At 41.3% G+C, this 23220-nt stretch overlaps 1 protein-coding gene across 5 annotated transcripts in view; it reads left to right on the top strand.

The window, feature by feature from the left end:
- The first annotated feature begins 281 nt into the window (after window positions 1–281).
- The window catches only part of frmd4ba (FERM domain containing 4Ba), a 41991-nt gene continuing 19052 nt past the window's right edge, over window positions 282–23220 (top strand). For 2 of the 5 annotated variants that reach the window (XM_026168875.1, XM_026168876.1), the window contains exons 1-7: window positions 14907–15230; window positions 19652–19717; window positions 19831–19925; window positions 20072–20164; window positions 20436–20520; window positions 21814–21870; window positions 22255–22277. In XM_026168875.1, coding sequence (XP_026024660.1) covers window positions 15069–15230; window positions 19652–19717; window positions 19831–19925; window positions 20072–20164; window positions 20436–20520; window positions 21814–21870; window positions 22255–22277 — 581 coding nt within the window. In that variant the 5' untranslated portion in view covers window positions 14907–15068. Of the gene's footprint in view, window positions 619–14906; window positions 15231–19651; window positions 19718–19830; window positions 19926–20071; window positions 20165–20435; window positions 20521–21813; window positions 21871–22254; window positions 22278–23220 lie in introns of those variants that run through there. The other 3 variants (XM_026168878.1, XM_026168877.1, XM_026168880.1) reach the window with 3 other exon arrangements.

The following is a 23220-nucleotide window of genomic DNA, read 5'->3' as shown; positions in this document are numbered from 1 at the left end:
ATATTGGGGAGGTACAACCGCCAGTGCGAAGGGATTAACTATGCCTAATGGACTAAAACTGGCTAAGTCTGGTGCAATAGGGAATACATTTAAAATTACAGCGGTCTTACGAACATAAATTGCTGAATCGCTTTTTAAATCTCCATTACTGAAAGTAGTTAATCTTGGGCTTACTCTGATACAGTGTTTTGTTTTTAATTGTCTCTTCCGCTGAGCAATGGTGGATTTGGGCAGCAGAGAGCGCCTCTCTATTGGCTCCCAACAGCAGCAGTGGGAAATTCATCTGCCCCATCAGGGCATCAGTGGAAGGTAGCGAAGAGGAGGAGGAAGCCGGCAGGAGGCGGGGAGTGTGAATGGATGGGACTCGCCGTGTGCGTGGAGTGTGGTACAGAAGGTTACTATGCCGAGCAGGCAGCAGCCTCTTCTCCTCCTGGACTTTTCAGCACGACTTCCTCTGAAGCGGCTCCTCATTTTAGCAAGAAGTCTCATTGTGAAGAAGCACCCGCTTTTAATAAGGAGCGCGTTTTTTTTTGTCCTTTCAAACTGACCGGTGTGCGCTCAGACGCTCTGCGGACAGACAATAAGTAGGAGCGATCACATCACAACAAAAGAAATACGGTAAGAATGGTTTCATTCGTACGGGAACATACCGCTTAGAACCGTTTGTTTTTTTTCTGGAATAATCTAATGTAAACACAGTGTGAGGGGACCTGTAACAGGCTTTCTGGCAGCCACACCGTTTGTTTTGTTTGTCTTGGATTATCAGTATGTGCTCATGTGACACCTGACAAGATGTTTGCTCTTCACCATACTCCAAGCTTGTAAATTAAACACTTCATCAACTCTTTGAAAAACTATATTGTGTGGCAAAAGTTTAAAAACACAAATCTTATGACTGTGACTATGACTGGATCCTATGACTGTGCAACCCGCCTGCGTTTTCCGTGACTACTACTGACCCAGTGTCAGCTGGGTGCTGAACTGTTGACATGTCAACGTGAGTGACTTGCTGGTGTGTTTATGACGTTGTCAATGATTAGTGTGTCCCAGTCAGTAACAATTGTGGTGCGCCGTCAGGTCAGCATAAAACTGAACTCGTGAACATTTTTTTTTTTAAAATGCAAAAGTCTTAAAGTACTCTGTGGTCAGCCGGTCATTCTCCTGTGTGTGAATATCCTGTTTCCTGGCCAAAACAAACAATGGTTATCCAAGCACGTGATATCCTGTATGGGTCTCATATGAGTGTATTGTGTAAGTGTGTGGATGGTGAAAAACAAAAATACTTTAAACTGAGCCTCTCTATATAAGAAAAGAAGTCAAGGCAAGAGTTTCTCTTCTCTTAAAGTGGAATTCATTTGTGATGATACAGCTCTGGCATGAGGAAACCCAGTGACAGGAAGTGTGTGAGTGATACAGAACAAAGGCACGGGGCTGCTTTGTATAGGTGACTATATTGAAATTGTGCCTCATGAGTGCAACATGTGCTGCCTGTCTTTCTCTTTTGACTCACATACAGAGGCAAACTGCAAAGGCAGCGCTGCTTTGTGTTGACTTTTAGTCTAGGATGTTCAGCTGCTTTTAATGGGGTCAGCGCTTCTGATTCAATAAAGCTATTAACTGTCGCAGAATATTCCAATGCTTGCCTCGGCAGATAGGAGTCATTTGCCCATTAGAGTCCATTAACAGCCTTAACCACAGGGCCGGTTTTTTAAAGGGTAAACAGTAATAAACACCACGTCAAGTCCACCTGTGCAGTGTGACCTAAGCTGCACAGGTGCACGTCATTGAAGAGACGTGTTCTCACCTCTCCTCAATGAACCTGCTTTGTGTTAAAAGTTGCTCATCAGCATTTTTTTCTTTCCCACGCATCTAATCATGCATAGGTATGAATGATAACATTTGTCAGTTAGACTATGTGATACAGTCACCATGCAGGTTCATGCAACCCAGCACTTTCAGCAAGCAGAAATCCTGCCAGACTGGTCTGAGAGATGTCTTCCACTCTGGGAGATCAAACTTACTATCAAAGAGTGCCATGTGACATGATGATTTAAACAGCAATTCTTCCAAATTTTATACAGAAGTATAAAGTTTGCTTGCTCCTTTAGCAAGCTTGTGAAAACTTTTAAAAGCGGACATCAGGTATTTCAAGGGCACGAGATTCAGACAAAATATCATAAAACTAACGTAAAGTATATTTAACAGAGCAGGTGCCATCTTAATCTTAACTAGTATCGTTTGAGCACCAACAAAAATCTGCATTAGTGCATTAGGACTGTATTGACATGACATTTTTTAACACTTCAGAGGTACAGAATGCATTCTTCACTCATTGTAACTAAACGTGTGTAAATCCAATGCTTAGATAGCATTAGCTAACATAGTTTTACTGAAATGTTTAGATGCTGCCGGCCATTTACGATTTGTATCTACCAATTTGTGGTAGGTAGCATCAGTCTACAGAAACTCTAGCAGAATCTCTGTGTTTATGCTAACTTTGTTTTCTCCCTCTGTTAAAAGCAACAAATCACAGAAGAGTCTCTTGTGTGACTTGTGTTCAGATATTTCTTTTAAATTTAAGGAAGCTTGAACTCGTGGCCTTAAAATGCATTGTTTTTGTGCATCTCCTCATTTCCTTTAATTGCTACTGCATGAGGGACTTCTGGAGTCTCAATGACTGCATTAACTGGAAATGAGTGAAACTGAATTCTTCATTTGTAAAACGAGAGTTAGCTTTGCAGAAATTCCAAACATAAAATAGATGTTGCCCTTTGATCATCTGACAGTATTCAAGTGTTGGGTCAAAAAGATTTCTCATAACTAAAGCAAAAAATGTGTGTTGATTAGACCTCTCGGAGTGCTTGAGGCCTAATTAAAAGGTCAGACGCTGGAGTGTTTTTCAGTTCAGTGTTTGTGGGTCATCAGTAATCTATATTCACAGTGGAAATCTATTCAGATCACCAGACCTCAGGACATCTGAATGAAGAGGTCATGCGGACGTTTAGTGAAAATATTTAGTCCTAAATGTTTTATCACTAATGTGTCAGTCCTCCAGTGTTTGCAGTAAATGACTCTAGTTCTTTCCATAACATAATCACTGAAAAGTTGTGTCAACAGGAATCTGTTCCTCATTGGTAGTGAAACAGCTACGCAGTGTGCAGACATCTCTTTTCCTTTCAGAAAGGACATCCTGAGTAAAACAAAGAGTCTGGACCACAGTTTCGCATTCAAAGCACAGACACTGGGAAATTTCCCACTTTAATTGCCAGTTTCAAAATTTGCAGTACCAAAAATGCCACATGTGTACAGTGATAGTTTTCGCTTGGTTGCTGAGGGATGCGGTCCTTTAATGCGGTGTGCTCAGACTCTGTTTGTGTGTTTATTTCCCTTCAGAATAAAGCAGAAAACACTTGCATCAACCTTGGAGAGTGGATCTGAGCTGGGTTTGGTATTCCTCTGGGAGTCTGTTTCCATATCATTTAGATAAAAGAGACTGCATTAAAACAAGCTCCAATCTGTTTAAGGGCAGGCCCTTCCCAGTTTGTGGACAAATTCCCCCTCAAAATGCATCATTCAAGACCACCTCCTTATGAATTATTTAAAGGATGGACACAAGGTTATATTCACGGGTTACCCACGCGTATCAGTGGCTACTGAACCAGGGACAGGCACAGAATAAAAGGGTAACATTTGTGGTAAAATAAATCACAGTTTCAACTGTGCATGGCTATACCAACATAAGTGTGTTCAAATTGGGCGAAACAGGCAGTTGGCGACCGTCTTGATAAGAAAGCTGGTCCACTTCAGAAGACTTTTGCACAGTATAGCACAGCCCACCTTTTTTTAAAAATCTTTATTAGATATTGCTATATAATGTTGTTGTTTTGTTTTTTTACACACAGCTAATGTATATACACTCCAGTCCCAGTTCAAACTCCCAGTTAAGTCCAAAAACTAGCTGTGATGCATTACATTCAAACTCCTGCTTTCTGGGTGACACCGCTGTCCTGTCAGTTTTTCTACTTCCTCATTTGACAAGATGTTTATCTGGAGCATAACCCTGCAGGCTGTACGGGAGCCCAGTGAGTTAACAAATGACAACAAGGGGTCCCAACAGTATCTAAAGAGATAGGGTGACAAGGTGCTGTTAATTAGGCATCTGAAATGTTGCAGTATCACTAAAGTGTCAGTGAATACAAGCCAAAAATCCCATCTTGCAATTTGTCTACTTGTATCACCAAAAGTGTTATTAATTCATTTTTATGGTTATATTTCTGCACCTTTAAGGGTCATGAAAGGATTCTGTTCAGGATCTAAGGTTGTCCACTCCACTGTTTGGTGTCACAGTCCAGTGCTTTATTCATCCACCGTCAGCCTCATCCTCTTCCCTCTAACGTTTCTTTGGTACATGCTTTGTTTATCCAAAGAAAGTCATTGCCTGTGACCATAATCCAGCCAGCGATAATGTTTGCCAACCTTGTGTAATTCGGAGAATAACTGAGGGTGTACAGATAACAGAAGAAGCAGTTTCAGTGATACTTGTTTCTATTGCTGCAAAACCCTGTCGTGGAATTATTATTATTATTATTTTTACTATGATTCCAACAGCAAGCGGGTCAGTAATGTTCCCATTTATTCCAGAGGATAAACAGTAAAACCCACATAAATGTGTTCGGGAATAACCGGTGTCCTTAATAAAGCTTCCGGGGAGATGCATAAGCTAGAGCGGACTCACTCATTTTATGACAAATGTGGAAATTATGAAGCAGTGGATACCAGTTTTTTGGCATCATCTGATTATTTTTAAAGAAAAAGCGGTGCTGTTAATTTGAGCCAGATACAAACACATAAACTCAAAGTAATGATTCTTCATCCTAATTTTAAAATGCAAAATGCAACTGAAATATATAAAAATCAAAGATTTACTTATTCAAATAATTAATAATGAAAGAAAATCTGAATGTATACCAATTAAGTACATTTCATTTGACCTGATTTTAACTAATTTCATTACACAAGTACAGTCAGATATTTATTATTATTATTATTAATAATAATTTATTTTGAGTGTATAGACCAGGGATGTCAACCACATACAGCCACCATGAGTAAAATTGCAGAAAAAAGTCACAATAGTTGATTCCACAGACAGTAGGAAAGTCTGTGCAATGAACTATCAGGACCTTTTTAATAAAATATAAAGTTTTTGTTCATTTATCTTTTATTTAATTTGGTGGAGTATGAATGGTAATGGGAGTGAACAGTCTTCATCAACAGGAAATCGTTGCACTCCTTCATGGATTAGAGTTTTTGTCGGGCCAATTCTGGCCCCCGGGCCTTATGTTTGACACCCCTGGTATAGACAGACACAGGCATTTGAATGCCACGTTGGTATCAGGATAGGCAAATAACCATTTTTAAACAATGTCTCTCCAACCACTTACATTTCCTGGTTTTCCCAACTGTCTGTATTCATAAGACTTCTTGAATCATAACACTGTGTACTGCTGCTCAGGTGTGCAGTTGAGATGTGGATCTTCTAGCAGACCTGAGCAGAGGAGCGCCTTCCTCCTCCCAGTTTCAGCCACATCCTCGGGCATTTAAGGGAACCTTGAACCCAACAGCTCAGTGCACAGTTCCGCTCCAGAAGTGAACACCCCCGTTTCTGTTCTTCCTCCTGCTCCTCATCATTGCCTGTTTTTCCGACTAGAATATAATTGCTGTGAGGCTGAGAAAATGAAAATAACAACAAAGCAAAGCCCTCCACCACCTTTCTTTCTATCTGTGCTGCTGCTGTCGGCTTGCCCGGGAGGTTTTTTTTTTTTTTTTTTGGAGATATGGAGGGGAGTGACTCTCCCTGAAATGATGCCGCTTGTGCACCTCTCTCTATCTATTCAACAATCCCTCTCCTGTAATCATTCCCCATTTCTCTGTATTTCACTCCTGAATACACACTACACCCAAATTACACATTAGGAGAGCTGCGAGGTGGTGATGTAAAGGCGGGTGCTTAAAAGCCTGAATGTTCAGAATGAGAGTCCCTGCCCGGCAAATGTGTGTAAGGTAAAGGCGGAGGGATGGACGGAAAGGGCTTGAGTTGCTATTATTATCCTCTCAGGCACAAATGGAGAGGTACATGGTGGTGGAGCTGGAAAGAAAAAAGCAACCGTGCTTCCCAAGCAGACATACCCCACAGCTTCATACCCACAATGATCAATACTCCTCAGCTCTTAAAACCCCATGTGAGTGTTTCACACATTTAGTGCCAGAAGGGTTAGAGGCATGTTAAAGACACACACTGGAGACTTCTGTGAATATGCGATGCCCTCATAACTCCTCACAAAGTAATTTCCTGCTGAATTGGTTTGATTTTTTTTTTTCAAATCATATCTCTATAAATTTATTTTGTGTGGGTCTGTGGCCGTACAGAGTGTATATATTGATGGCTGGATACTGCAGGTGCTCGCTCACTAGAGCGTAGCATTCATCATTAATAGAGGGGTTACCTGAGCTTCCTCTTGTACTGGGTTAATAGTGGAAAGCAACGCCCCCGCTCCAGCTAATACACATGCAGACACTAGCTGCTCACAGATCGCGTGAGTTTAGAAAGACAGAAATCATCCAGCTGCGGTCACCTTCACCATGGCAGCTTGGGATGAGGGGAGGAGTTGGGGGCAAAGGGGGTGGAGGGTGGGTTAGAGCGATCTGCAGGAAGTAATTATCACCTGCCCTGTGGACCGAAAACGAGCATCCTGCTGGTTCACTCAGACAGATCAGACTGAGCTTTCGGACATGGATGAGCGTCTGCATTTTAGCTCTAACATGCAGGAAAGATTTAGGAGTGTGACACAATGACAAGGAAACTGCGTCATAGGGGGAAAACCTGTAATTCAATAGAAAAATACGACTTTGATCTAGAGGGTTTTTTATTTTCAAGGTTGCATTGTGTTCCTAAGAGGCTTGTGTACTGGGTTTGTACAATGTGAGAGTACCCTTTAACCTACTTTATACTATTGTATCAGCCGTGTGCTTACTAAGCACTTCACAAAAGTGTGCTAAGCAACAAGTTGAGGTCTTCCCTCAGCAATGTTACCTGCAGAATCAGACCTGGACTAGAAATAAATGATGTCAGGACAGCATTTGATGACACTCTACACTGGACTTGGATGGAAAGCTGATATGGGGGTTGTGTGCAGGGCACAGTTATAACAGGTGTCGAGCACACCGGGAAGAAAGATGACACTCGGTGTCCTCAGGGGCAGCGGTGGTTGTCATAGTGGCGAAGATGATCAGTGGTTTAAAATTTGTGTGGTTACATTTAAATGGTTTTCCAGAATGGACTTCTGAATATCATCAAAATTAATCACATTACATTTTAGGCATGCCAGAAGTACCAGACATTTGGTAGTTTGTGGTAGTACCAGTAGAACTGCATGAGTCTCGATATCAAACCAAAATGTATCCCATGTACTTAATAATTGTAAAAAAAAAAAAAAAAAAAAAAGTAGACTGGGTACTGTACTGTAGCGTTAGCAAGTTTAGCGTCATTAAGCTAGCTTACGCATTTAATGTTAGTCATTACAAACATTTTAGCGTATGGACTGCAGCAGCTAGGGGCAACACTAGCTGTCAATATGGTAAAGTGTATTTCCAGATAACATAAGCAGGATAATACTTTGGATTTTGTTGAATACTGGACTGAAACTTTGTTAAAAAAAATTGTTAAAAAGATCAAGATCAAGATCAAGATATAAACAGAAGATTTAAATTTCTAGTTTATAAAATTTCACTTGCAGTCGTCACCTTTGGAAATCTCTCATCTTCCTCTCTTGTCCTGTGCTTCTCTCTCAGTCACACTTTAACATTCTACCACGTAGAAAAACGTTGCTCCGTTTACATTTGCTGCTCTTCTGTTCTACTAGCATATTGCTAAAGTTCTGTTACCGCAACTTTACATCTGCCCCTTGAATGCATCACAGTGACGATGAGGGAAAAGGGAGGTTTTGAAGATGTAAGCAGGCTATGTCCTTATTTTCCGAGTAAACATCACCATGGCATCAGATGGAAAGGCATGAGAAATTAACTCATTTGACAGTATGAATTAACCTGCCCATCACATTTAATTGCTCATTAACTGAAGGTGTCAGAATGTCATTCCAGGCCTGTTTAACCTCTGGCCGTATGCAGCTTCCTTCAGTTCCAGAAGAATTGCTTCCCTGGTAGAAACGCTGCAATAAAAGACAAGCAAAAAAACAATATCAATAATATACCACTGTGTTTTCAGAATTTTGATATTGAAAAGTATTGTGCTATTTATTCAGGTAACAACTCTGATTTCATGTCATAAAGAAAAAAATTCAAACATTTGCAACATTTTCTGCCTTTATTACTTTTATCAATATTATTATTACAACTCACAAGTTATTTCAATTCAAAAGGTGACTGGGCACCAATAATTTGCACTTTGCTGACAACTTTTGCATGTTGTCTTTATCATTTTCAGTCAAGCCACAAAATTAGAGTTCAGAAAGACTCAGATCCTGTTAATGTTTCTGCTTTGATGCCCTTCGTGTTGTTTTCTTCTTGCTTCTTGCTCGCAGACCACAAAAACGGTTACATGTCATACTTAATGGTCTCTCTGGTTTTAGCTCAGTTTAGGTCTCCGCCTGCTTCACTCACTTCGTCTGATGTTTTTTGCTGTTGTTGGCATCTTGGTCAGTCTGTCATTCTGTTCTGTGGGTCTCTCTGAGTTTTTTGGCAAAGTTGTTTTTTGGAAGCTGCAAATACACAGAAGGAGAGCAGCAAGTGAGGACTTTCAAGCTGTAAAAGCAAAACGATGAACTTAAGAAATTCTCAAATTTAACACAGAGGCAGGTGGTTTGTTTGTTTTATGACCTCTTTTTTATTTATTTATTTATTTTTAAACCAAAGAGTTATTTAAACCAGTTTCAAAATGCAAATACGGATTGGTTCAGCTTTGTGCTTTGCAATGCAGCCTAGTGGACTATATTTTTCAGCTACTGCCTCATCTCTCTTCCTAATCTCAATTTTTGGATGCTTGTGTGTTTCTTTACCACAAGAACTGGGTTCTTTGTCTGAGCTTTGAGCACTTTTTCTGTCTTCATGGCAACTCCTAAGAATATTTACAGTTAAAATTTTAATTTGCTCTCATGTGGTGTGTTTTCAAGTCAATAAAATATTGAAAAGCAATGAGACATGTTTTCCATCTGCTGTGTAGCAGCTGTTTCAGAATTTGTGACCATATAAACAGTAAAAGTATTGAATTAGACATACTTGCAGCAGTAAAGCAGAAACAGATGCCCTGTTTTTTTTTTTTTATATTTAGGCTCTTTGCACTACAAACTCCATGCACATATAAATCCCCATTTGACTCGCAATGAACTCAACTCCACTTCAAATCAAGGCACCTCATGAAATTGCTCTGACAATGCCAGCACCTTTGGGAGCTCTCGGCCCGCTGAGAGCGCTTGTATTCATACGACAGGATAAAAATAGAGGTATTCTACCATATTGGTGGCTTAATACTGACAGTACAGTATTCCCATAAGACCTCCCATAAGTCTTTACTTTAAAGTGATGTCTCCGTGAGTCTCACGGGTTCTGCAGTGTGCCTGCGCAGGACAGGGGGGTAGACATGTGCACTTCACAGCTGCACATCTGTTGTGGTTTCTCAGACATGTGTTATATGGCCAGATAAGGCCATATCACTGATCTGATTATCTAGTCACTAAATTGGATTGGGAATGATAAGCCAGAGGGACTCACATGTACAGATGCAGATATCATCTGCCAGGTCTCTACTAATCGCGAACCGTGGCCACAAAATGGATTTAGACACTTCAGAACGGAAATGTTTTGATTTAACAGATGGGAACGGGAAGACTCAAAGGAATTTCTAGTGTCAATAATTTTACGTGTGTTAAGGGCACAATTTCTGTTATCAGATGAAAACCTGCCAATACATCAGAGTATCAGATCACTTACCCGGGGTGAAAATCAGATTAAGAAGCAACATTAGGAATCAAATTGAACATCCAAAAATAATGTAACCACAGATACTAAGAGTAGCATTAATGCAGGCAGGCTCAGCCACAGTACCAGCAGATCACATCTGCTGACATAATTCTAATAAATTCCTCTGGGAAATTTCTTATATAGGGCACCGACAGCTGCTGTACCTCTGCAAGCTGCTTGGCAACCCACCTTCTCCTTGCAACCTAGCTCTCCCTGTTATGCTGTATCCAGCTTAGTCAGTGTGCTGGGTCTCAGATATAAATGACTGCGGAGCAAAGATTGAAATGCATTTTTCAGCCAGCTGGTGAGCTGTTTTAAATATTTGCAAATAATTGTCTGTAAAGTGTATGAAATTTGTATGAGTTGTGTCATAATTTTCCCAGAGCCATCTTTTTAAATTGTCCAAAAGTAACTGATTGACAGCTGACTAACAGCTGTATTTCTCTTTAAATTCACTCGTGACTTCTGATTTCGTGGGGTTCCAAAGCATCATATTTCAGTTTTTTGTATTTGCAAAACAGTTCTTAGTGTTTCAGATCATAATACAGATTTAGATCATAATACCCTCTCAATAACTTCACCCCGTGCATGGCCTCAAGGCTCATTACAGACTGATAGTGTCTCCTCCCCTCCCCCCGCCCTCTGCTCCGTCCCTCTTTGTTTCACTGGGATGCCTGTGGTGATGTGCACAGTGGCCATTCATGTTTTTCGTCACTTGGATATGATATTGAAAACTTCTGACACTGGCTCTTTATGCTTCTTCTAAGAAATGCCTGGGCAAATCTGTGCACCCGCAGTCCCTTGAGGCAACATTTTGTCGTGGCAGTCAGTGTTGGGCTGTTGACTCATATTGTGGCCTCTAGGCCCCCTGCACCCTTCCCCCAGCTCCTGACCTCCTCCTCTTCATAGCATCTGGGTTATTCACACACATGGTTTGTCGTGGCCTGTGGCCTCCAGCGTGCCCCTAAGGGCCATCCTGTACAGCAAGAGGAGCTGGCCCCAAATCCCTAGTCACAACCCAAAAGCCAATAGGTGCATGGTGGCAGCCTGAAGCCCCGGGCCCTTGCCTCTTTCCCGGTCTTCTTTTCTTTTTCCACCCCCCACACTGCCCAAACACACACAGACACACACACGCAAAGCTTTTCTGTCTCACCAATGATTGCCAAATGGAGCTCTATCACACAGTGTTAATTGGCTGTAATTAAGATGTCTTGTGGTTTCTTAAACAGATGCGGTGACAATTTCAGTCAAGATGCATAATAGATATCTCTCACTTACGCTGCCTTGGTTGTCAAATCTGAAAGCTTTTGTCTTTAAAGGATTAGTTCTTTCTGATTTATTGATTTCAAGCCATGTGTCAGGGGGAGGTTAACAACAGTGAGAACACACAAGATGCATAACATCTGATAATTAGCGTAGCCATGCTTGCACTATTAAAGCCCTTTAAAAAGTAGGACATAGACTATGCATGACCAAAGATGGCCTTTTTAATGTTTTATGTTCCACATTTGTTCATCTGTGATGTATGATTACAAATCATGCTCTGATCGGGTGTCATGATCTCAGACAGCTGTGTCCACCTGCTAAATTTCTAACTACAACTGACAGTCGGGAAGCGTGATAAGTGTGTGTGGGTAGGGTCCTGTGAGGAGACGGTACTGTAAGTGAGAGTGCCGACCTGCGTGCGTTTGTATGTGTGTCAAGCGTACTGTCCAAAATGTCTTCCATTCAGTGTGTCAGCTGCAGTCTCTGTATGTGGCAAAGCTCGTCAGCTGCAGGCGTGTGTGGGTGACAGCTGTTTCCCTGCCCTGCTCCGGCTCTGTTCTGTTCACCGGGAGGCCTACCCCGTTTAGACTATTAATCTACCACTTACTGTACACGGTAATTGCCATCCCATGTTGAAAAGAGCCCCGGGACAAGAAACCGTGATGATCTTGGCAGCGTGGCTCCCCCTGTCATGCCCTGCCTTGTATTCTCTACAGATTCAAGCCTATTAACACGAAGCTTCAGGGATAGAATTTGGCTAAATTGTAACAACTTGCCTGTCTGTACTCTTATTACATTTTCAATCCACATGTCACAAGTGAAATAAGAGCTTTATGTGAGGAGAAATGGTGTGACATTGGCAAAAAAAAAAGCATGAGGAAAACCCTCCAAACAGAATAATTTACCACAAAAGGATTGCCTCCATTTGCCCCCAAGGGTTGTCTGACACCCTGTTACCCCATCTGCTGGCAATAAAGGTGCATTGCAGCGTCCGCAACAATGATCGTATTCTGTCCGAGGTGAAGTACAACAGCAGCTGGAAAAGAATGAGCCTTTAAGTGAGCACAGCCTTGTGAAAGCACATGACTAATTCAGAGTGACACACAAGTGACATCAGAGGGGGTGACGGACCATGCTGTGACCTCATGGTATTTACGGCTGCTGTGACAGTGGACGATAAGAGGGAACACAGGTGATAAATTCTCTCTGTGAAAGCATTTATTTAGCTGTCGAGTAATCACTTTACCTTGAACTGAGTGGACAGATTTGTACTTGCAAGCTTGTTTTGTGTGAGATTTCAGAAGTTAGAATGAGTGTGTCACTATGATCACCAGGAGACAAAGAAACCTATTTCAGGCATGCAGAGATCAAAGCTGGTTTTGTTGTCTTTTTATGTTGTTTTTAAGCTTCAAGCTCATTTGTGCTCATGAGTTTGCAGACACAAAAAGCAGAAGATGCGCCATTAGTCACGATTGGCCGACACCACAGAGCCCAAAATGCAAGTAACTTGGGAACATAATGGAGCAATTATGTGCTAATTAGCCACACATCCCCTCTAAGAGTTAGAGACTGAATGACTATTCAATATGAGATTTAGTATTTGAGTAGTTGTCACAAGGTGTATACAGTACTGCATCTGCCCAAAAAAGCAGTTATTTAAGATTTAACATTACTTACAGATCACACAGAGTCACAGAGTATCAGATAGATATTCTAAATATGTATCTACCCAACGGATGATATTAACTTTTATCTGGAAAAGTTCATATCAGTTAGTTCCTCTTTGAAACTTGGTATAGAGAGTAAAACTGTGTGTCTTAAAGACAGCATCTGCATGTCTATACACTGATAATTGTTTGTTTAACCAGTGTACCTAGCTAATTTATTGTTCACTCTACATAATGAATGTACCCACTACCAAATGGGTTCATTTAATTTTGCAAGAATCAAAGAGTGATCTTTTTTTTTTTAATGCAAGAAATTGTTTTCAGGCAGTTTAAATGCTTATTAACCAGGCAGTTTATGTGACATGCTCTAAGTGGAAAGTCAAGATGTTTACATGGCAGAAATGTGTGCCACAGATGCATAAGCCCCTGTTCATGTTTCAGAATGATGTGGACCAGAACACATCGGCCTCCTTTGCACACATGGCAAGCACGTGTGTGTTCAACAGCAGCAACAGTGTCCACCATATGTTTGGCTCTCTCGACCGCTGCCCTCCAGGCAGCTGTGGCTTTGCACGCCTGTCCGTGTTTATTATAGTTAGCTGCAACTTTACATTTAGGACAGTGAATCCTTTCACTTAGAAGTAGATCCATCTGATTCAAGTGAGATGGATTACAACATCACATGTATTTAATCCTTTCTGGACGCTTGAAATGAATGCAAGAAAATGAAAGTGTATCCCTGGCATGCTGTTCGGTACAGTGATGGCACATTACCAATCTTTTGTTTGCCAGGGGCTGCCAATCTGAAAAAAGATGACTTAAATGAAGTAGGAAGGGAGCTAAAACAGACAGTAGCCTGTGCACTTCCTGCACAGAGACGGTGCATGCATAGCTGCGCACACAATGCATTTTAGATACATGGCGGCTCCTGATGGGTGCTAAGGTTGTGTTTGTTTACACACAAACCTTCACTTCCTGCCCTGCTTTTTCATTGGTAATTAATAATACACAATTTTCACTAATAGGCTCCTTCTCTCACCTCTGTCTCCACCCTTCTTCTGTGTTGTCATTGCAGATGTAGCAGACGGTTACATTGATCATGTGCATTGAAACGGCACCTTGTTGTCTGTGGCCACTTTTAAATTTCTCAGAAACTGGGATCACATAGACAAACATCAGGATATTGCTTCGATGTGAGCCGCAGCACTCCCCCATCTCTCCTTTCGTGCTGTTTTTGCTCAACCTTCTCCAAGTTGTAGGTCTGACTCAGGTGTTCAGCTCACGCGTGAAGTTCACCTATTATTTACAGCCGTATGAAAGGAAGAAACAAGGCGTGTTTGCATCAAAGCCCTCCCAACTGATTTTCCCCAGACGGTATCACTTTTAGTTTTGCCTCGTCAGTTTTGCCAGCCATGCTGATCCAAACAGGACCAATTATTTTTAGTGTTTCTGCAGAATATAGAGGGTGGGAATGTCTGGACTCCTCAGGAAATTGCTCCCCACATCCCAGACAAAGTGACGGACCATTCCCACACCCTTTCTCAGACAATGAAACTGAAATAAATGCTGAAATAAAAAAGTAATGCGAGAGATGTAGTCATTCGCTTTTGCCCAATCCCCCCCCCCCTCAAAAAAAAAATTCAACATTATACTACTGTGAGCCACAGATGAACGAATGTGGGACTTTAGAGTGGCCAGCTGAGGTTTGTTCGCATGTAAGTTGTATTAGTATACAAGTGTGTTTATGTGGTGGGAGATGGAGCCTTTGCAGCAGGGGCTTTGTGGTTCTGTCCTGCCCTCCCCTGCACTCTGTGAGGCAGTGTTTTGGACTGGGGCCCAGGACCAAGCCGGAGGCACGCTGCTCTGCTCCAGCCTCTCCAGAGCGCCGACTCTCACTGACATTACATCAGCTGGGGGAGACATAGTAGACTAGTGTGTGTGTCTGTGTGTACTGGAGTGTAAGTGCTCCCTTTAAGCTTGTTGCTCTCAAGCAAAACAAAGTGGTCCACAGATCAGCTCTTCTACTCATTCTGAAAGTGCAAGGTGTCACCAGTAGAAGAAGAAAGAAAGGTGGCCAGCGGAGAGAAAGAGCATTCGGACATGGCTGTGCGTATCATGCGTGGGATGGAGGATCTGGTGGCATCGGGTAGCCAGCTTGTCTGGAGCCTGGCGCATCAGACACTGAGGAGCTGGTACAATCGTGGGCTGATGCCATGCAGACGCTTCCTAGAAGCCTGGTTCAGGATTGGGAAATGCTACCAGGTATGAGGGCATTAGTGTAAATATCTCAAGTGGGAGGAAGTCAGATAAAGCTGATTTTACTAGCTGCCTGGGCAGCACTTGTGATTAATTACTGTATTGGATTTTTATGGCCAAACTTTCCTCTGACTGAAGTGAGTCAGTGCTTTTTCCTCATCTGGCTCATTAGTGCATGCATGTGTTTATTTGTGTGAACGTGAGGAGGCACAGGCTGCCTCATGCTGAGTCACAAAGTCTGTTTTTTTAACAAGGGTCCCTCTCCCAGGACACGTGGTAATAATTTGGAAAGCAGCGTGACCGGCCGTTTGATCTCGGCGTCCGGGTAACAAGGGGCACTTCCAAAATTTTCTTTGAAATGCGTGGTTCCTGGAACACCTGAGCGCTGTCTGCGTGGTTTACGTATCTTACTTTCATGGACGTCATCTGGGCAGACTCAGGTTTCTCTCTCGGGTTTTGCTCTTTCCCTGCATGCTATCATGTGAAGGTAAAGTTCATTTGTGTCTTTGAAAGAGCAAACAGAAAACCTGACACTGACTTCTTTGAAAAGGAGTTCTGAAAAAAGACAGGTATCACATCCCTTTAATTTTAAAGCAGCGCTATTTTCATTTTCATAGTACTTGAAATTGACTTCCTCAACCCCCAAAATGCACATAATACAACAATTAAATGTAAGCATTCCTCTATGTCACTGAAAAGTTTGTTGTTTCCTAGAATTAATCTCTGAAGCATCAAAGTGGGCCTGTCTGTGTAGCTTTCAGTCTGTATTATTTGTTTAACCTCTTCATATATTTATAATATTATAATTTTGTTTTCCTTTGTATAACCACTACTTATCAGAATCAGAATCAGAAACTTTATTGTCATTGTCATGAGAACAACGAAATTAAGAATGGTCCCCGATCATTGCATCATCCCTAGCAATATCAAAATATAAATAAAACAATAAAATTCAATAAATAAAATAGATAGAATACTTAAAATACTAATAAGATATAACAGTAAAACATTCACATACATTCCCACACACATGCTTCAGACCGTGCATAGATTAACACAAGAGTGGCGTGATGGACATTTTTTTGTAGTATTCAGATGTGTTATTGCAGTTGGATAACAGCTGTGTTTGAGTCTATTAGTCCTTGCTCTGATTGCCCTGTACCGTCTGCCTGAGGGCAACAGTTCGAACAGGGAGTGGCCAGGATGTGAGGTGTCTTTTATGATGTTTTGGGCCTTTTTAAAACAGTGGGCGTTGTGTAGAACTTCCAGTGTGGGGAGAGGGCAGCCAGTGATCTTTTGGGCGGTGTTAATGATCCCTTGGAGTGCTTTCCTCTGAGCCCCTGTGCAGCTAGTATACCAGATGCATATGCAGTAAGTTAGAACACTCTCAATGGTGGCTCTGTAGAAGGACACCAGCAGTCTCTGTGTGATGTTATTCCTCCTGAGAATTCTCAGGAAGTACAGCCTGTATTATTTGAATGAACTGATAACTAGATTGGGAAACCATGGGTTAATTTAGTGAGGTGATAACCTGATTTTAGTCATCATAAAGAACGATACAAGACCTTGTTTCTGCTGTGCACATTATTTTACGGAGGACAGGATACCGTTATAGACACTTTTAACAAATAATTAAACATTGACACGGAGAGTAAAAACTTATGGATGAGAGGCTTTGTGTCCCACGCAGTTTTAGATAGTGAGGTCACTTTAACGACTGGCTGTGAGTTTAAAATCGGACCATTATCTAAAGACCTTTGTCCCTTTCTTTCTGTTTTGATGTCCCCGGCTTACAACAATACAGCATTGATAGATAGGCTCTTGGAAGGACTGTGGCTTGGACAGCAACAACAACTCATAAAAGGGTTGCTATAGTGATTAATCCCTGTTTAAACAATGGACATTACTGTCATCTACTATAATTCTTATCAAGGCAAATCTTGTTATGTGTGGAGTTCAGGAGAGTCCTAAATGCAAAAATGTGGCTAAGAGGTAATATAACAATATCAGCTTTAATACGACTTACCAAAACTGTTGCAAGACACAGTTCAAACATAAACCAGCAGAAGGTCAAACAGCACAACACCAAATCAGAAAGGCAACCGTACAGGTGGCCAGTAAACAGATAAACTGATGACTAACAAAGGGAGGACAGGAGTCTAAATACACAGGGAATTAATGAGACTCTGGTCAACGCAATCAAGAGGCATGTGACAATAACAAGGCTAGAAAAAAAAACCCCAACAACAACAAAAAGAGGGAGTAAAAACGTGACATGACGCACACGAAAAGATAAGAAAGAAACACTGACAGACACAGACAAGAAAGCCCAGGAGACACAAGACAAAAGAGAGCAAGACACAAAGAAGTATGAAAAGAGAACCACATAATGGGCAGACCACAACAAAGCTGCCAAAGATGTGTTTCTCATACAGTCGAGCTGCTGTGATTCTTTATGTTTGTCTTTGGCAGAGATTCAGAGGCTTAAACCTTTGGACACGTGCACAGTAGACGGAGGAGGTCGTTTTAAAATCTGGAACTTTACAGCTTTCAGCAAAATTATGGCACAATAAAAAGTTAGCATGACCGTACACACAACTGAACACACACATCCAGCTGTCTCTGGAAGCGTAAGTCTCACTGAGGTTTTGGGTGTTGAAAAACAGCAGCTTGGAAAAGCAGCCTGTGCTGTATAAAAGTGAAATGACTGCTCTGTTGTGGTGCTGAGAACGATATGTCCTAGTACATTTAAGGTTAACAAAGTGCCACAAGACGTCTTCCCTGCCTGTGGTCTCCCTGAATGGAGGTCAGTGTGACCCTCAGTTACCTCCAAAGAGGCCAAATCCCAAAAGTTGTCACCTCAAGTAGGGTAAAGACCCTGCAATGACAGAGGAAAAACCCCCAACAATCAGACAACCCCTATGAGCAAGCACTTGGAGACAGTGTGAAGAAAAAAACTCCATTTTAACAGGAAGAAACCTCCAGCAGAACCAGGCTCAGGGAGGGGCAGTCATGTCCTGCGACTTGTTGGGGGTGAGTGGAGGAAGGCAGAACAAAGGACACTGTGCGAGAAAGCCAGACTTTCAAAATAAAAGATGAAATAGCATAGTGGTGTGTAAACACGTGGAGAGTTCCAATGATGGAGAAATGCTCAGTGCGTCATAGCAAGCACACAGCAGCTGGGGCCTATTACATCTTAACTAAATGATCACCTGATCCAGCCCCAATGAGAAGCTTTAACATTATCACTATAAGCTTTCTTATATGTTGAGATTGTGTTTGCTGGCGCTTCTTCCCTCTAGTGTGTTTCACAGGCTCAGTCTACTACATGATATTACAAAAACCACTTTGGGCTGGTCAAACTAAGAGGGAATGAAGTTTTTGAAAGATGAAATAACATTGAACCATGTCAATGTTTCAGCTGTGCTTGTAGTCGAACTTCCTTTTGACAGTACCAAGCTAGCTGCTTCCCATTGTTTCCCATCATCATGCCAAGCTAAGCTAACAGCTGCTCATGGCAGCCTTATATGCAGCTACTCTACAGACAGGAGTGTTTGAATAAAGCCTGCAAATATGAAGTGTGTTCATAGTACATTGTAGCAGACCGATGCCTCCACTAGCAAGGAATAATATATGTTAACACAAGGAAATGAATATAGCAGTGTCGCTGCATTCCTCAGTGCTACATAGAAATCCCTTTTCTGTATTAATGGCACTTGGAGTGTGCACGTCTCAAATGATCAGAACCAGATCAAAGTGTTGGTGGCAGCTTAAAAAATTAAGTTATAAGTTATCACAAGACAATAATGTTTACGGTGCTCTGCAGTGAAAGACAGTTCTGCTGACTGCAACATAATGAGTCTTACAAACCATTCATCATAAACAATAGACTGGGAATTCAATTAAACTCTGGAGGAGGACATCATTGTCTTTCACTGCTCTTTCTTTACAGCAGAGGAAAAAGTGGGATGACGACATCTTAAATGTTTTCATAGGACTAGTGTTGATGCAGAGGAAGGATATGTGGGTGAAAAGGACACACCAGCAGACAGGATATGGGATCCTGTCTGGCGGCAAAAGAATCTCCATGTCTTTTTCTGAGATTCACTGTGGCCTTATAAAAAGCAGACCTGTGGCCAAAGTGTTGCCAGTGGACTTTTAAACAATAGTTCTCAGACATGTAAAGAGAATGATCTTGTGAAGACTTTGATCTTTGGGAGCGTGGGTCCCAAATGGGTGCTTAGCTTGTGGATTTTCTTACCTATTCACTCCTTCATCACAAAGCCAATCGTGACACTGAAGAGGACCTGAAAAGAGGCCTGAAACAGTGGAGGCACAGCTTTGAGCTGAGACGCACAGGTGGATGTGGAGACAGTGAGGTGTTCTGGTGTTGTTTTACAGGAGTTGTCTTTGTTTCTCCCCTCTAGATGACAGAGGGCCGCCTGTGCCAAGTTCACCTCCTTGATGACCGCAAGCTGGAGCTGCTGGTTCAGGTACGTCACCCTTTTAATTTATTTCACATTGTATTTATGGTGTTTTATGTTTAAAAAAATAATAGTAGTAGTAGTTTAAACTGAGCTCCTGCATATTATTTAAAACTTTACAGCCCAAGCTTTTGTCCCGTGAACTGCTAGATCTGGTAGCGTCACATTTTAATCTGAAGGAGAAAGAGTACTTTGGATTGTGCTTCATAGATGACACGTAAGTACATTTCCACATGTGTACACTTTAATGCAAAAGTGCACTTGAGGAAAATTTACTTTAACAATAAAAGGGAAATAATTGAAAAATAGCTGTATTGCAAAAATTATTTTCTTTTTTTTCTTTTGCAATTAATCCCTGCTCAGTGGCCAGAGTAACTGGCTCCAGCTAGATCGTAAAGTCCTCGATCATTACTTCTCCAAGACTTCGGGGCCTTTGGAGCTCAAGTTCCTTGTGAGGTGAGTGAGTGTTTTACTGGAAGCATCAGCCTATCATGTCTTATTGTTCTACACACTATAATAATGAGAGCCCCGTTTTGAAGCAACATCCACTGTTTCGTCATGACCAGCAGGTGGCAGTAATGGAACATGGTTTAAATCCAGCTGTATGTCTTCCAAACAGCATTACTGTGTTGAACATGATGATGTGCTTAATGCTCAAACACTGGCTGACTTGCACTGGCAATCTGTTTCTAGTAAGCCTTACTGACCCAAAATAAACTTTTCACAGGTTTTACATTGAGAAGATCACCCTCTTGAAAGACAACACAACAGTGGAGCTGTTCTTCCTAAATGCTAAATCTCTAGTGTTTAATGTAAGTGTTTGCGAGCAAAATGTGTTTTATATAATATATATGAGCAAAGAAAATCAGCTCACAGCAGGCTATGTGAAGTTGTTACATCTGAAGCAAAATATTTTAAAAAATTATTATTATTTTTAATATTTTGTATAAGGGTATCCAAAACTGGCATTTTAATAAATTGCACACAATAGCTGATTGCATTATGGGAAGGTGCATAACAGCTCTGGGTAATTTAATTTTGAGTAAATATTAAGAAAAAAAATCTACATGATGCACATTTTAAAAATAAAACATTCACTTTTCTACAGAATTAATATTGCCCATTTTGATTCCCTATTGTTTTAGCATGACAAATCACAAATTCCCATCATTTTGCTTCAGATGTAACAACTTCCCATAGCCTGCTATGCGCTGATTTCCTTTGCTCATGGTTCTTTACACTGAATTGTTGTGCCTACGTAATATTTATTCATAATATACTGTTATATCTCTCAGTAGGCCCTCTACCACTGCTCAAGAGCAGAATGCTGCTTTCAGTGGCAATTGGAAACCACCTAGTGTTGTTCTAATTTACTAACGGTGTTATCAAAGTCGAATGTTAATGTTTAGGGTACATTCAAACAGAACAAAAGGTTTCAACACAGAAATGAAAAACTCAGAGCTCCGGAGTCACTTTCCCTTTGTATTTTAGTTAAATTATTTATAAAAAAAAATTAAGCAAAATTATTGTGCTACTTGCTGACAAGAGTTAATAAACGTTAATAGATACTGGTGTTTGATTATTTTTAATCATTTTGAAATAAACTTAAATGTGTGAAGTTCTGCGCAAATTTGCTAAAAGAGGACAGGGGAACGTGGGGTATACGAGGAGCACATGAAGGCAGCACGTGATCAAACGTTGCGGTTGCCGTTTTTTCTTTTCGCGGGGAGAGCAGACTGATCTCCATGGGAGACGCAGACTGTTGAACCTGCTTTCGGACCGTACCACTTTGCCGAGGGGGCAGCAACTTCAGTCAGGGCATTAACCCAGGCTCTCTCTGCACTCCGGTGTGTGCGTTAAGTTTTAACGAGTAAACGACAGGATAAATTCGGGGACTGAAAAACATGTTAAATCCTCTTCACGGGCAGTTTTTTTTTTTTTGTAACACGGGGTTGACTTTGCGAGAGTGGTTCAGTCGGTAACGGTGGGACCGAGGTACGGGACGGGAAGGTTTTTCTCTCAAGTCAAGTGTTTCAAACGGGCTACACATTGTCTTTTTAAATACCCTTGCCAATTTTTTCTTCTTCTTCTTTTTTTAACAACAGGAGACCATTGAAGTGGAGAGTGAAAATGTGTTCAAGTTAGCCGCGTTCGCATTGCAGGTAAGAAAGATTTTGTCGCAGCCTTTCCAGGCTAAAGTGTTGTCACTCAGCCCAAACGAGGACGCTCGGTGGACTCGCAACATTTGAAAATAGTTGTCTCTTGAGGGGGTGGGGGGGCTACAGTCGGAGCTGTTGTTACCCAAACTGTGCCTTTTTATATCAACAGTGACGTCTAAAATCACCTTATGCTTCGACTACATGCTTGCTTTTAGCTATTAGCTATTGAAATGAATGAAATTCAAAATTAAACGTGTTGATGTTTACTATGTAATGTTGCCTTTGTAGTGACTGACCTCTGCGGTAATGTTAGCTACTAGCACAGTTTATTAAGTCTTGACTTTTCTAGCAATATTTTCACTAATTTCTTTGTTTTCCCATTTTTAGGAGGCCAAAGGAGATTACAGCAGGTAAGAACCCCTTGAAATATTGCCTGGCTCAAAGGTCTTTATTACATCAAGTTGATTTTCATTCAAAACAGTACTATCTGTTGAAGTTTAGAAAGATGTTTTGATGTATTGGATAAACGGATTTCCATACACATTTTTATAAGTTAAGTTATGCACTTGAATGCAGGCTTTGCATAATCTATAAAGTATTTGTTCCTGTCATCTATAAAGGAAGCAGAGTTTGCCAAGTTCATTGGTCAGTTCTGTTTGTTTAAACGATGGCTGTCTGTTAATGTACAACTTGCTGGCTCAGATTTTGTATTATGGTGGACTTATCTGAGTTAATAATTTTGTTTTTTCTTTTCTTTTTTTTTTTTCTGGTTGCTCTTGTGGCATTTACCTGAACCTCATGTGGCTTGGCATTATCCACATAGTGCTTTCAAAGACAGATTTACTATTAATTCCTGCCTTTGCGTATGCAATTGCAATGATGCAATGTGTTTGTGCTCTAAACATATGGAACACTTTACAGATTTACTTTTTGGCATGTAGTGATGGCGTCATCTATTAATAAATGTCACGTACCCTAACAAACATGGCCTGAATGACACATGTACAAACATGGGACGTAGTGTACACGATTGGGTCGATGACACTGGTGGGAGATTCTGTTCCAGAGCTCAATAATCTGTTCACTAGTTGTGATAATGCTTTCATAGTCAACTTGCTCTCAGAAGCCTGCCTAGTGATAAAGTGTGTGTGTGTGTGTGTGGGGGGGGGGGGGTTGTTTGTTTTTTTTTGTTTTTTTCCCCCTCCAGTCATAGAAGTGAAGGACATTTGCTGCCACTAGTAAACACTGGCCTGTCTGATTGAATGAGCAAGCAGCTTGAAGCAGCCTGAACCTGCATGTGTTGTCTCTTTGCTTTGCCTCTAAAGGCCTCTCCGTCCATTGTGCAGAAACAAA

Source organism: Astatotilapia calliptera, chromosome 5 (genome assembly GCF_900246225.1).
Source record: "Astatotilapia calliptera chromosome 5, fAstCal1.2, whole genome shotgun sequence".
In the NCBI taxonomy this organism is placed as follows: domain Eukaryota; kingdom Metazoa; phylum Chordata; class Actinopteri; order Cichliformes; family Cichlidae; genus Astatotilapia; species Astatotilapia calliptera.
Note: the sequence above shows the minus strand (reverse complement) of the source record. Positions and strands in the feature narration are given on the sequence as shown.